We start from the raw sequence: 12,644 nt of genomic DNA on the forward strand, positions 1-12,644 counted from the left end.
TCACACGTGGGAAGGAGGGCAGACCAGCCAAGGAGCGTGGCTGGGGTCTCCTGCAGGTGAGGGGCAGAGTGGGCCACACCCTGGCCTTTCCCGCCCTTGACTGCCATTCCGGGTCTTCCTGAGACACTGCGAGGCCTGGGAACGCCTGCGGTGGCGCTGCCTAGATCTGCCCAAGTCTGGCTCAGCCGGTGTCCTGCCGGCAACTCTCAGAGAACACCCAGGGCTGCTTTACCGTCAAACTCCCATCACCAGTCGAGAGTGTAGAGCTGGGCTCTGAGAGATGCTGCTCCTGGAAGAAACAAGGTGCTTGGCCCAGCCCCCGGTGGAAGGACACTGGGAAGTGGGTCTCCTTGGCCACCTCGGGGCCCCAAGGCTGGAGGCAGGCCTGCCCCTCGCCGGGTTCTCCAGGAGCCCGTCTGGGTAATTGAACCCTGCACAAGTATTTCCTTCATTAAAAAAACCAAAAACAGGGACTCCCCTGGTGGTCCAGTGGTTAGGACTCCGCTCTTCCACGGCAGGGGGCACTGGTCCGATCCCTGGCTGGAGAACTAAGATCCCCCATGCCGCGCGGCTTGGCCAAACCAACCGAAAAATCAAAACAACACACAAAACAAAAACCTTGAGTCCTGACACCCTTAATTAATGACATTGCTCAAGGTCTTGCGAGCTCGGGGCCATGAAGCGTGTTGGCTCCATGGACAGCTCGCTCCTCTGCTTTCCCGGGTTGCCACCAAGCTCTGAGCTGAGGTTTATACACTCTGGCTGCCCGTGCCTGGGCCCGGCTATGACGTGCTGGTAATTTCTGGGTTCTGTATTTGGTCTGACATCAGTTTGTGGTGTATTACGCCACCCTGGATGCTTCAGGAGGCCGGCGAGTAGGTGACCGGGGATGGTGGTGTCAGCGGGGAAAAGTGGTAGAGGGTTTTCAGAAAAAAGTGGAAGAGTGGAAGGAAAGTGGTAGAGGGTTTTCAGAGGCTTGCTGCAATCCTGGGGGTGGAGTTTATTTAGTCCACGGGGCCAGAACTCATCGAGTGGCCGGATGTGGCCCCGAATCTCCCACCTAAAGAGAGACTAGTCGGGGACCTCTAAGGGTTTTCCCCAGGCCCGTCAGCACTTCCCACCGGTAAACGTTGTCTCCCCATTTTACAGCGGGTCAGGGCTGGGGCGGCAGCGGCCCTGAAATCAGCGGGCTCAGGGCGGGAACATAAATATTCTGTTGTGGTGTCCGGAGAGAGTGATGCGGGCCCGAAGCCCCCCCTGAAGAGGCCGCCGAGGGCGGGCCAGCGCCCAAGTGCCAAGCGGGACCGAAAGGCCGTCAACCTGCAGGTGAAGCTGGAGGTACTGCGGCGCTTCGAAGCCGGAGAGAAGCTCAGCCGAATCGGGAGGGCACTGGGTCTCTCCACCTCCACTGTGGCCACCATTCGTGACAACAAGGACAAGATCCGAGCGAGTTCCCAGGCGGCCACCCCGCACGCGGCCGGTAAGCTGACGCGCAGCCGCAGCCTGGTGATGGAGAACATGGAGCGGCTGCTGAGCGTGTGGATCGAGGACCAGAACCGGCGTGACGTGCCGGTCAGCGTGGTGCTCGTCCAGGAGAAGGCCCGCAGCCTGTTTGAGGAGCTCAAGCGGGCGCAGGGTGAGGGCTCCGAGGCGGAGACTTTCGGCGCCAGCCGCGGCTGGTTCGCGCGCTTCAAGGCGCGGCACGGGCTGCGCAGCCTCGGGGCCGGAGGCGAGGCGGCGCGCGCAGACGCAGAGGCTGCGCGCAGGTATCCGGCGCTGCTGCGGAGGGTGATCCGGCAGGGCGGCTACACGGCCCGGCAGGTGTTCAACGTGGACGAGACCCGGCTCTTCTGGAGGCGGCTGCCGGGCAGGACGGGCCCTTCCATGGCGGAGAAGCCAGGCCCCGGGTTCACAGCCGCCCAAGATCTCCTGACCCTGCTGCTCGGCAGCAACGCCGCCGGCGACTTCAAGCTGAAGCCGCTGCTGGTGTACCCCTCAGAGAACCCGCGCGCCCTCCGGGGCTTCTCCAAGCCCAACCTGCCCGTGCTGTGGCGCTCGCACAGGAAGGCCTGGGTCACTGTGAGCCTCTTCCAGGAGTGGTTCGTGCACTTCTTCTGCCCCGCTGTGGAGAGGTACTGCGCCCGGCACGGGCTCCCGTATAAAGCTCTGCTCGTCCTGGACAGCACTCCCGGCCGCCCAGGGAACCTGGACGACCTCTCCGACCACGTGCGCGTGGAGTACCTGCCCAAGGACACCACGGCCCTCATCCAGCCCATGACCCAGGACGTGGTCGCCACGTTCAAGGCCTGCTACCTGCGGAGGGTCTTCCGCCTCTTGGCGGCGAGGGCGGGAGGCGCTGGCGAGCGGTCAGCGGCCTCGGACTTCTGGCGGGACTATAGCATCCTGGACGCTGTGCACAACATCTTCGAGTCCTGGGAGGAGGTTCCGCCCGCGACGTTGAACCGGGGTTGGAGGAAGCTGTGGCCCGAGTGCCTCCAGCACGACGCCAGCCCCCGACCCGGGGAGGCCCTCCCGCAGATCAGGAAGGACGTCGTGGCGCTGGCGCACGGCTTGGGTTTCGGGGAGGTGGCGGAGGCGGATGTGGCTGAGCTGCTGCAGAGCCAGGGCACAGACCTGTCCAACGAGGAGCTGGTGGGGCTGGAGCAGGGGCCGGCAGCCGGGGAGGAGGGTGAGGACAGCTCGACGGCTTCCCGCCAGCTCACGGCCAGGCACCTGGCCAAGGCCCTAGCACATTTCGATGCTGGCCTGCAGATCGTCAGGGACAATGATCCCAACCTGGAGCGCAGCCTCCGCGTCTGCCGGGGCGTGAACAACGTGATCAGCTGCTATCGGGAGCTCTTCAAGGAGAAGAGAGGCCCCAAATAGTGTGTGCTGAGGGGGAGGGGGTGTTGGGAGTTCTGAGGCCTCCGGACTTTGTTGGGGAGAGGGTGTCCTCCCTCCCCATCTTTCACATGGAAGTGACACTGGTCTGCATGTTTCCATTTCATTATATTAATCCCTCAAATGTTTTTCTGTCAGCAGATAATTTAGTGTCTCAAGTGAACTTCTCAAATATATGGTTTTAGAAGCCTTGATGAATTCTCAAGTGACTTTATTGCATCCTGGGCCCTTTTGGAGCAGTGCATCCTCGGTTTCCTAGTGGAAGCCCATGAGGAAGCCGGAATCACCGGGTAGCACCCCTGGCGCGGCATTCCTGCCACCTTGCTCACTGCGCTGAGCTCTTCCTGTATTCAGAGCTGGGGCTCACGGAGCTGAGAGGGGTTCAGAGAGGGGTTCTGCTTGTTTTATGGCCCGCTCACCCTTCAGCTGGGCTTCAGGACCTGCAGGCGGCAAAGGCTGACCCCGGATGAGCACCCAAAGAGACTCAGGGATCCAGAGAGTGGGCCTGGGTGGGAGGAGTGTCCGGCCACACACCTCCCATCTCTGTTCTCCCGGGACACTGGATGCGTCTTGTCATCTTATTCTGTCCTCTGAAATGATGCTGTGCCCCTGCTGACTGGCCGGGGGGCAGGGGGGGCGGGAGGAGAGACTACAGCCCGTTGTGGGTGAGCTGGTGAGGCAGCACATTCGCCAGGCTCCCCGGCCCCGGCGCGGGCGTCCTCACGGCTGCAGGCCCGGCTGCAGGCCTGCTGCTAACTCTCCCTCTCTTCTTGTCTCTCTCCTCTGCTGCTCCCTCTCTCCACCAGTTTCCGTTTGACTCCTGCCATGCCCCTTTGACTCTTCTTCCCGTGGACACGGGCTCATTCCAGGCAGTGGTGGCATTTGGAGACAAGGCCCCGGATGCCATGTGGGAAGACTGGGAGGCACACGATGCCCCACAGAAGGAGGGGTAAGGATGTGGGTTTTGGGGTAGGGTTGGCCTTACTGCAGGACGCACGGGTCCTCAGGTGAGTGGTCCCTGTCTCCAGCCAAGGGGCCCTGTTAGAGGAAGCCTTCCCTGAGCCTGCCTTCCTTCTGCAGGAGGTGGGGGGCAGGGGGGCGGGCGGGCTAGCCCGGGAGATTGGTTGGGGGCTAAATTTGGCCTGAAGGTTTTGCTGGGGAGCCCAGGTGCCCTCACATCTCCCATCTGCTGTCCATACACCCCAGTGTACACCTGACTGAGGTATGCCCAGAGCCGACCTCTGATCCCATGCACAAAGCAAGCACTCCCTGCTGGCTGGACCTCTTGCATCCGCCCCAACTCTTGGGCCATCGTGGGTACCCGTAGCTCTAGGCTGTCCTGGGGGTGGCCACTGTGGGTGTACCTGACCAGGGATGCTGGTCTGCTCCTGCTTGGCTATCTGCACCGTTCGGTGTAGAATCAGAGCCAGAGGAGACACTGACTTTAAAGGACACTTCTGGGCATATTAATCACGTTAAGGCTGTACACGGGTCTTCTCTTCCTGGCTGGGGTCTGGCTGGACACGGGGTGTTTTCCAGGGGTGCTGGGCGCGGAACCGGGCCCCGGGCGCTGAGGCCGGAGCGGGACCCAGTCCCCGGGCGCTGGGGGCGGAGCCGGGCCCCGGGCGCTGGGGGCGGAGCCGGGCTCCGGGCGCGGAGCCGGGCCCCGGGCGCTGGGGGCGGAGCCGGGCTCCGGGCCGCTGGGGGCCCTTCGGGTTCGGGCCAACAAAGAGCAGCCCGGATACCCACGCCCACGGCTGGGCCTGCTGGTCTCTCCGTCCTTCTGTCGGGCACAGTGTTCACCTCCCCCTGCTGCCCCGGCTGGCCTGTCTCCTGTCGGGTGGTAAGCTCTTCGTCCCAGCCGCCATCTCCGCAGCTACCACCCCTTCTCCAGCCTCGGGGATGACCCAGGACCCTCCCTGGGCTCCCCGCCTGCCCCCCTTGGTCGGTGTCCTCAGCCCTCCTGTGCTGACAGGTGAGTGTTCCCTCCAGACGCTCCCAAACGCTTCACCCCAACATCCTCCCCGGGGGTCGGCCCCATGTCCTGTCGGGATGTCCCCTGTCACCAAGCCCCCACTACATGGCGAGGGCAGGCATCGGGCTTGCAGCAGGTACCGCTGTGTGTCCTGCTGTATACACAGGCATGACCCTGTCCCAGGGTGCAGGAAAGGCAGCCCTATCTCAGGATATGGGGAGACGACTGACTGACTACAGGGCGCACCAGGCAAGAGCAGCCGGGTTCTCGCTCCCTGGACCCTTTCTCTCCTGACTGCGACCCGGCTTTGTTCCCACCCCCGTTGTCCCTCCATTGGCCTCGCTCTTGTGAGCAGAGCAGGACAGTGTGGTCAGCTGTCACAGGCTGAGGCACAGGGACACTGGCTGACCCGCGTGCACCCATGCTGACCCCACGGAACGGGCATTGCACCAGGGCCTGTGTGGTGCAGGTTCACCTGCCCACAGAGAGGCCGGGCCTCTGTCCTGGCTCCAGAGGTCACCTTGAGGCTGACGGGAGTGTCCGTGCTCCATGGGCCTCGCTCCAGGCTGGTCTGTGCTGACGGCGTGATACACGGTGGGGCTTCCTTCCCCGGGGGCTGGAGGCCGAGGTCGGGCACATGGTGGTCCTCATGTCGACATGACCGACCCCAAAAAACCCTGCACCTCAGGATTCAGGAGGGCTTCCCTGGGTGGCCACACCCAAGGGACCCCCGATGCTGCTCCTGACCTCTGCCCTCGGCTGATTTTAATCTACATGCTAAGCAACTCTGTGCCAGCGGCAAAGAGAGGGAGCTTGTTCATACCCCCCTCCCAGTGCACGGGGCTCTCGTGGACAGGCCCCTCCCAGGATATGGAGCTCACCTGAGCAGGTACCCAGCAGCCCACGGGGCTCTCGTGGACAGCCCCCTCCCAGGATATGGAGCTCACCTGAGCAGGTACCCAGCAGCCCACGGGGCTCTCGTGGACAGCCCCCTCCCAGGATATGGAGCTCACCTGGACAGGCACCCAGCAGCCCACGGGGCTCTCGTGGACAGCCCCCTCCCAGGATATGGAGCTCACCTGGACAGGCACCCAGCAGCCCACGGGGCTCTCGTGGACAGGCCCCTCCTAGGATATGGAACTCACCTGAGCAGGTACCCAACAGCCCATGGGGCTCTCGTGGTCAGGCCCCTCCCAGGATACAGAGCTCGCCTGGGCAGGCACCCGGCAGGGCTGTGCACGCAGGAACCGTGCACATAGCCCTCATTGCAGAGCACCCCCAACTCACCTGTTGGTCAGAGCTGACCCTGAGCACCTCAGAGCAGGACCTGAACTAACAAACAGCAGCTCCTGGACAGGTCTGTGACCCTGGGCTTCACTCTGTGTGGCCTCCCTCCACCGCGTCTTCCAGAGGCTTCCAGTGCCGCTGGGACACCAGGCCTCTGTCTCCACCCACCACCCCTCCTCTCCCTGACTCCTGGGTTCCTCTCATTACGAGAGGGTCTTCTTAAAGTTGTCTCCCACTCATGGACCAGATAAAATGATTAGAAAACAGGACTTCCCTGGTGGCGCAGTGGTTGAGAATCCGCCTGCCGATGCAGGGTACACGGGTTCGTGCCCCGGTCCGGGAGGATCCCACATGCCGCGGAGTGGCTGGGCCCGTGAGCCATGGCCGCTGAGCCTGCACGTCCGGAGCCTGTGCTCCGCAATGGGAGAGGCCACAGCAGTGAGAGGCCCACGTACCGCAAAAAAAAAAAAAAAAAAAAAAAGATTAGAAAACAAGCCAGAGCTGCAGCCCCTTGTCTATCCTGACTTAGGAGCCCACACCTGTTCCTTGGACCTGGCCGGTGCATCAAGGCCCATTTTCTGCAGCTATGAGCCCCTGAGGGGCGAGGATTGGCTGACCTGGGCAGCCTGACCGTGCCGGTGAACCCTCCCCAGGTGTGCGTGGGCTGAGGTCAATATAAATACCGCTTCAGGCAGCAAGAGCCCCTGCAGCTGTGCCTGACGCCATATTCTCTGCCCCGTCAGCAGTCTCGGGGCTGGGCTGCTGGGAGGGAGTGAGGGGCCACGGCTTTGTGGGTGGCCCGGTGTGAGTGGGGCTCTGCTGGACTTTCTGCAGGAGTTGCCGGGCTGCCACCTGCTAAAGAAGAGGATGTGTCACCCATACCTGCCGCTGGAATTTCTCCCCGGGCAGAGGTGAGGAAAGAAAAAAGCAGTGGGGGCCGGGACAGGAGGGTTACCTCAGGCAGGGAAATGGAAAGCTTCCAGAAGAGCGCCCGTGGCCAGGACCATCCTGGCTGGCCTGCAGGCACCAAGTCGGCCGGCGTGCTGTCGCTGGTGTGGCTCCACGGCCCTTCCTGTAGGCTTTCAAGTCCTTGCACACATTCGGGTGTTTTACCTGGGAAGGGTGGGAACAGTTCAGCAGCAGCTGGCCTGGGGCTCAGCTCACGTTTACTCAGAGATGCCTCGGCACGGTCCCCCAGCTTTGCAATGAGGACGCTCCTTGCGGGGTGGGGGGCTGCTGGCTGCATGCGAGACGATTCCCCACCTCTGACCAACTTCAGAATTGTCTACCACTGGAGCAAGTGCCCTGATAGGGTTTTCATCTGTATAACTGGTGGGTTCTGTGTTTTTTTTCTTTTTTGGTTCAAGGTAGGTTTTAGTCCTCTTTTTTGTACTTATAGATATAAGCATGGAAATAATTCATTCATATAAATACATCTATGGGAAGGGAAGAACTTTATTTTCTGTTTTATTTTTAAAATTTTATATATTTAAAAAAATTTTTAAATTTTATTTTTTTTATACAGCAGGTTCTTATTTGTTATCTATTTTATACATATAAGTGTATACATGTCAATCCCAGTCTCCCAATTTATCCCCCCGACCCCCTGCCATGGCGTTACCCCCTTGGTGTCCATACGTTTGTTCTCTACATCTGTGTCTCTATTTCTGCTCTGCAAACCGGTTCATCTGTACCATTTTTCTAGGTTCCACATATATGCATTAATATATAATATTTGTTTTCCTCTTTCTGACTTACTTCACTCTGTATGACAGTCTCTAGATCCATTGACTTCTCTACAAATGACCCAATTTCATTCCTTCTTATGGCTAATAGTCCGTTGTATATATGTACCACGTCTTTATCCATTCGTCTGTCTGTGGGCATTTAGGTTGCTTCCATTACCTGGCTATTGTAAATAGTGCTGCAATGAACATTGTGGTGAATGTGTCTTTTTGATTTATGGTTTTCTCTGGGTATATGCCCAGTAATGGGATTGCTGGATCATATGGTAATTCTATTTTTAGTTTTTTAAGGAACCTCCATACTGTTCTCCATAGTGACTGTATCAATTTACATTACCACCAATCGTGGAAGAGGGTTCCCTTTTCTCCACACCCTCTCCAGCATTTGTTGTTTGTAGATTTTCTGATGATGCCCATTCTAACAGGTGTGAGGCGATACCTCATTGTAGTTTTGATTTGCATTTCTCTAATAATTAGTGATGTAGAGCAGCTTTTCATGTGCTTTTTGACCATCTCTACGTCTTCTTGGAAGAAATGTCTATTTAGATCTTCTGCCCATTTTTGTATTGGGTTGTTTGTTTTTTTAATATTGAGCTGCATGAGCTGTTTATATATATTGGAGATTAATCCTTTGTCCATTGATTCGTTTGCAAATATTTTCTCCCATTCTGAGGGTTGTCTTTTCGTCTTGTTTGTAGTTTGCTTTGCAAAAGCTTTTATATTTCATTAGGTCCCATTTGTTTAGTTTTCCTTTTTATGGCATTATTCTAGGAGGCGGATCAAAAATGATCTTGCTGTGATTTATGTCAGAGTATTCTTCCTATGTTTTCCTCTAAGAGTTTTATACTGTCCGGTCTTACATTAAGGTCCGTAATCCATTTTGAATTTATTTTTCTGTATGGTGTTAGGGGGTGTTCTAATTTCATTCTTTTACGTGTAAGTGTCCATTTTTCCCAACACCACTGATTGAAGAGACTGTCTTTTCTCCATTGTATAGTCTTGCCTCCTTTGTCATAGACCATAGGTGTGTAGGTTTATCTCTGGGCTTTCTTTCTTTCTTTCTTTTTTTCCTTTTACACCTTTATTGGAGTATAATTGCTTTACAATGGTGTGTTAGTTTCTGCTGTATAACAAAATGAATCAGCTATACCTATACATATATCACCATATCCCCTCCCTCTTGCATCTCCCTCCCACCCTCCGTATCCCACCCCTTAAGGTGGTCACAAAGCACCGAGCTGATCTCCCTGTGCTATGTGGCTGTTCCCAGTAGCTATTGATGTTACATTAGGTAGTGTATATATGTCCATGCCACTCTCTCACTTTGTCCCAGCTTACCCTTCCTCCTCCCTGTGTCCTCAAGTCCTTTCTCTACGTCTGTGTCCTTAATCCTGTCCTGCCCCTAGGTTCTTCATAAACTTTTTTTCTTTAGATTCCATATATCTCTGTTAGCATATGGTATTTATTTTTCTCTTTCTGACTTACTTCACTGTGTAGGACAGACTCTAAGTCCATCCACCTCACTACAAATAACTCAGTTTTTTTTCTTTTTCTGGCTGAGTAATATTCCATTGTATATATGTGCCAGATATTCTTTATCCATTCATCTGTCGATGGACACTTAGGTTGCTTCCATGTCCTGGCTATTGTAAATAGAGCTGCAATGAACATTGTTGTACATGACTCTTTTTGAATTATGGTTTTCTCAGGGTAAATGCCCAGTAGTTGGATTGCTGGGTCGTATGGTACTTCTATTTTTAGTTTTTTAAGGAACCTCCATACTGTTCTCCAAAGTGGCTATAACAATTTACGTTCCCACCAACAGTGCAAGAGTGTTCCCTTTTCTGCAGTAAATGCCTCTCCAGCATTTATTGTTTGTAGATTTTTGGATGATTGCCATTCTGACTGCTGGGAGGTGATACTTCACTGTAGTTTTGATTTGCATTTCTCTAATGATTAGTGATCTTCAGCATCCTTTCATGTGTTTGTTGGCAATCTGTATATCTTCTTTGGAGAAATGTCTATTTAGGTCTTCTGTCCATTTTTGGATTGGGTTGTTTGTTTTTGTGATATTGAGCTACATGAGCTGCTTGTAAAATTTGGAGATTAATCCTTTGTCATTTGCTTCATTTGCAAATATTTTCTCCCATTCTGAGGGTTGTCTTTTCGTCTTGTTTATGTTTTCCTTTGCTGTGCAAAAGCTTTGAAGTTTCATTAGGTCCCATTTGTTTATTTTTGGTTTTATTTCCATTTCTCTAGGAGGTGGGTCAAAAAAGGATCTTGCTGTGATTTATGTCATAGAGTGTTCTGTCTATGTTTTCCTCTAAGAGTTTTATAGTGTCTGGTCTTACATTTAGGTCTCTAATCCATTTTGAGTTTATTTTTGTGTATCGTATTATGGAGTGTTCTAATTTCATTCTTTTACGTGTAGCTGTCCAGTTTTCCCAGCACCACTTACTGAAGAGACTGTCTTTTCTCCACTGTATATCCTTGCCTCCTTTGTCATAGATGAGTTAGCCATAGATACGTAGGTTTATCTCTGGGCCTTCTATCCTGTTGAGTTGATCTATATTTCTGTTTTTGTGCCAGTACCATATAGTCTTGATTAATGTAGCTTTGTAGTATAGTCTGAAGTCAGGAAGTCTGATTCCTCCAGCTCTTTTAATCTCCCTCAAGACTGCTTTGGCTATCCGGGGTCTTTGTGTCCCCATACAAGTTTTAAGATTTTTTTGTTCTAGTTCTGTAGAAAATGCCACTGGTAATTTGACAGGGATTGCATTGAATCTGTAGATTGCTTTGGGTAGTATAGTCATTTTCACAATGTTGATTCTTCCAATCCAAGAACATGGTACATCTCTCCATCTGTTTGTGACATCTTTGATTTCTTTCAGCAGTGTCTTATGGTTTTCTGCATACAGGTCTTTTGTCTCCCTAGGTAGGTTTATTCCTAGGTATTTTATTCTTTTTGTTGCAATGGTGAATGGGATTGTTTCCTTAATTTCTCTTTCTGATCTTTCATTGTTAGTGTATAGGAATGCAAGAGATTTCTGTGCATTAATTTTGTATCCTGCAACTTTACCAAATTCATTGATTAGCTCTAGTAGTTTTCTGGTGGCATCTTTAGGATTCACTATGTAGAGTACCGTGCCACTTGTAAACAGTGACAATTTTACTTGTTTTTTTTACAATTTGTATTCCTTTTATCTCTTTTTCTTCTCTGATTGCCATGGCTAGGACTTCCAAAACTATGTTGAGTAATAGTGGTGAGAGTGGACATCCTTGTCTTGTTCCTGATCTTAGAGGAAATGCTTTTAGTTTTTCACCATTGAGAATGATGTTTGCTGTGGGTTTGTCATATATGGCCTTTATTATGTTGAGGTAGGTTCTCTCTGTGCCCACTTTCTGGAGAGCTCTTTTTATATCATAAATCGGTGTTGAATTTTGTCAAAAGCTTTTCGTGCATTTATTGAGATGATCATATTTTTATTCTACAATTTTATAATATGGTGTATCACATTGATTGATTTTTGTGTATTGAAGAAGCCTTGCATCCCTGGGATAAACCCCACCTGATCATGGTGTATGATCCTTTTAAGGTGTTGTTCAATTTTGTTTGCTAGTATTTTGTTGAGGATTTTTACATCTATATTCATCAGTGATATTGGTCTCTAATTTTCTTTTTCTGTAGTATCTTTGTCTGGTTTTGGTATCAGGGTGATGGTGGCCTCATATAATGAGTTTGGGAGTGTTCCTTCCCCTGCAAATTTCTGAAGAGTTTGAGAAGGTTGGGTGTTAGCTCTTGTCTAAATGTTTGATAGAATTCACCTCTGATGCCATCTGGTTCTGGACTTTTGTTTGTTGGAAGATTTTTTATTTTTTAGATGTTGGGAATAGGAGTTTATTAACTTATTTGTTTATTTTTGCTGTGTTGGGTCTTCGTTTCTGTGTGAGGGTTTTCTCTAGTTGTGGCAAGCAGGGGCCACTCTTCATCGCATGGGCCTCTCACTATTGCGGCCTCTCTTGTTGTGGAGCACAGGCTCCAGACACGCAGGCTCAGTAGTTGGGGCTCACGGGCCTAGTTGCTCCATGGCATGTGGGATCCCCCCATACCAGGGCTCGAACCCGTATCCCCTGCATTAGCAGGCAGATTCTCAACCACTGCGCCACCAGGGAAGCCCTGTTGAAAGATTTTGAATCACAGTTTCAATTTCATTACTTGTGATTGGTCTGTTCATATTCTCTATTTCTTCCTGATGAAGGTTATACGGTTCTAAGAATTTGTCCATTTCTTCCAGATTGTCCATTTTATTGGCATAGAGTTGGTTGTAGTAGTCTCTTAGGATGCTTTGTATTTCTGTGGTGTCTGTTGCAACTTTTCCTTTTTCATTTCTAATTTTATTGATTTGAGTCCTCTCCCTCTTTTTCTTGAGTCTGGCTAAAGGTTTATCATTTTTGTTTATCTTCTCAAAGAACCAGCTTTTAGTTTTATTGATCTTTGATATTGTTTTCTTTGTTTCTATTTCATTTATTTCTGCTCTGATCTTTATGATTTCTTTCCTTCTACTAACTTTGGGTTTTGTTCTTCGTTCTCTAGTTCCTTTAGGTGTAAGTTTAGATTGTTTATTTGAGATTTTTCTTGTTTCTTGAGGTAGGCTTGTATTGCTATAAACTTCCCTCTTAGAACTGCTTTTGCTGCATCCCATAGGTTTTGGATCATCGTGTTTTTGTTGTCATTT

The 12,644-nt window shown here is 52.3% G+C and overlaps 1 protein-coding gene across 1 annotated transcript; it reads left to right on the forward strand.

Moving 5' to 3' along the window:
• Positions 1–676: 676 nt before the first annotated feature.
• On the forward strand, positions 677–2,886 carry LOC309976408 (tigger transposable element-derived protein 1-like; the record flags this gene model as incomplete). Its single annotated transcript, XM_082861972.1, has 2 exons — positions 677–685; positions 1,150–2,886. The coding sequence occupies 2 exons, from the start codon at positions 677–679 to the stop codon at positions 2,884–2,886; spliced, it is 1,746 nt and encodes a 581-aa protein (XP_082718098.1).
• Between the last annotated feature and the right edge of the window lie 9,758 nt (positions 2,887–12,644).

Source organism: Leucopleurus acutus (genome assembly GCF_964270905.1).
Source record: "Leucopleurus acutus genome assembly, chromosome: 20".
Lineage (NCBI taxonomy): Eukaryota > Metazoa > Chordata > Mammalia > Artiodactyla > Delphinidae > Leucopleurus > Leucopleurus acutus.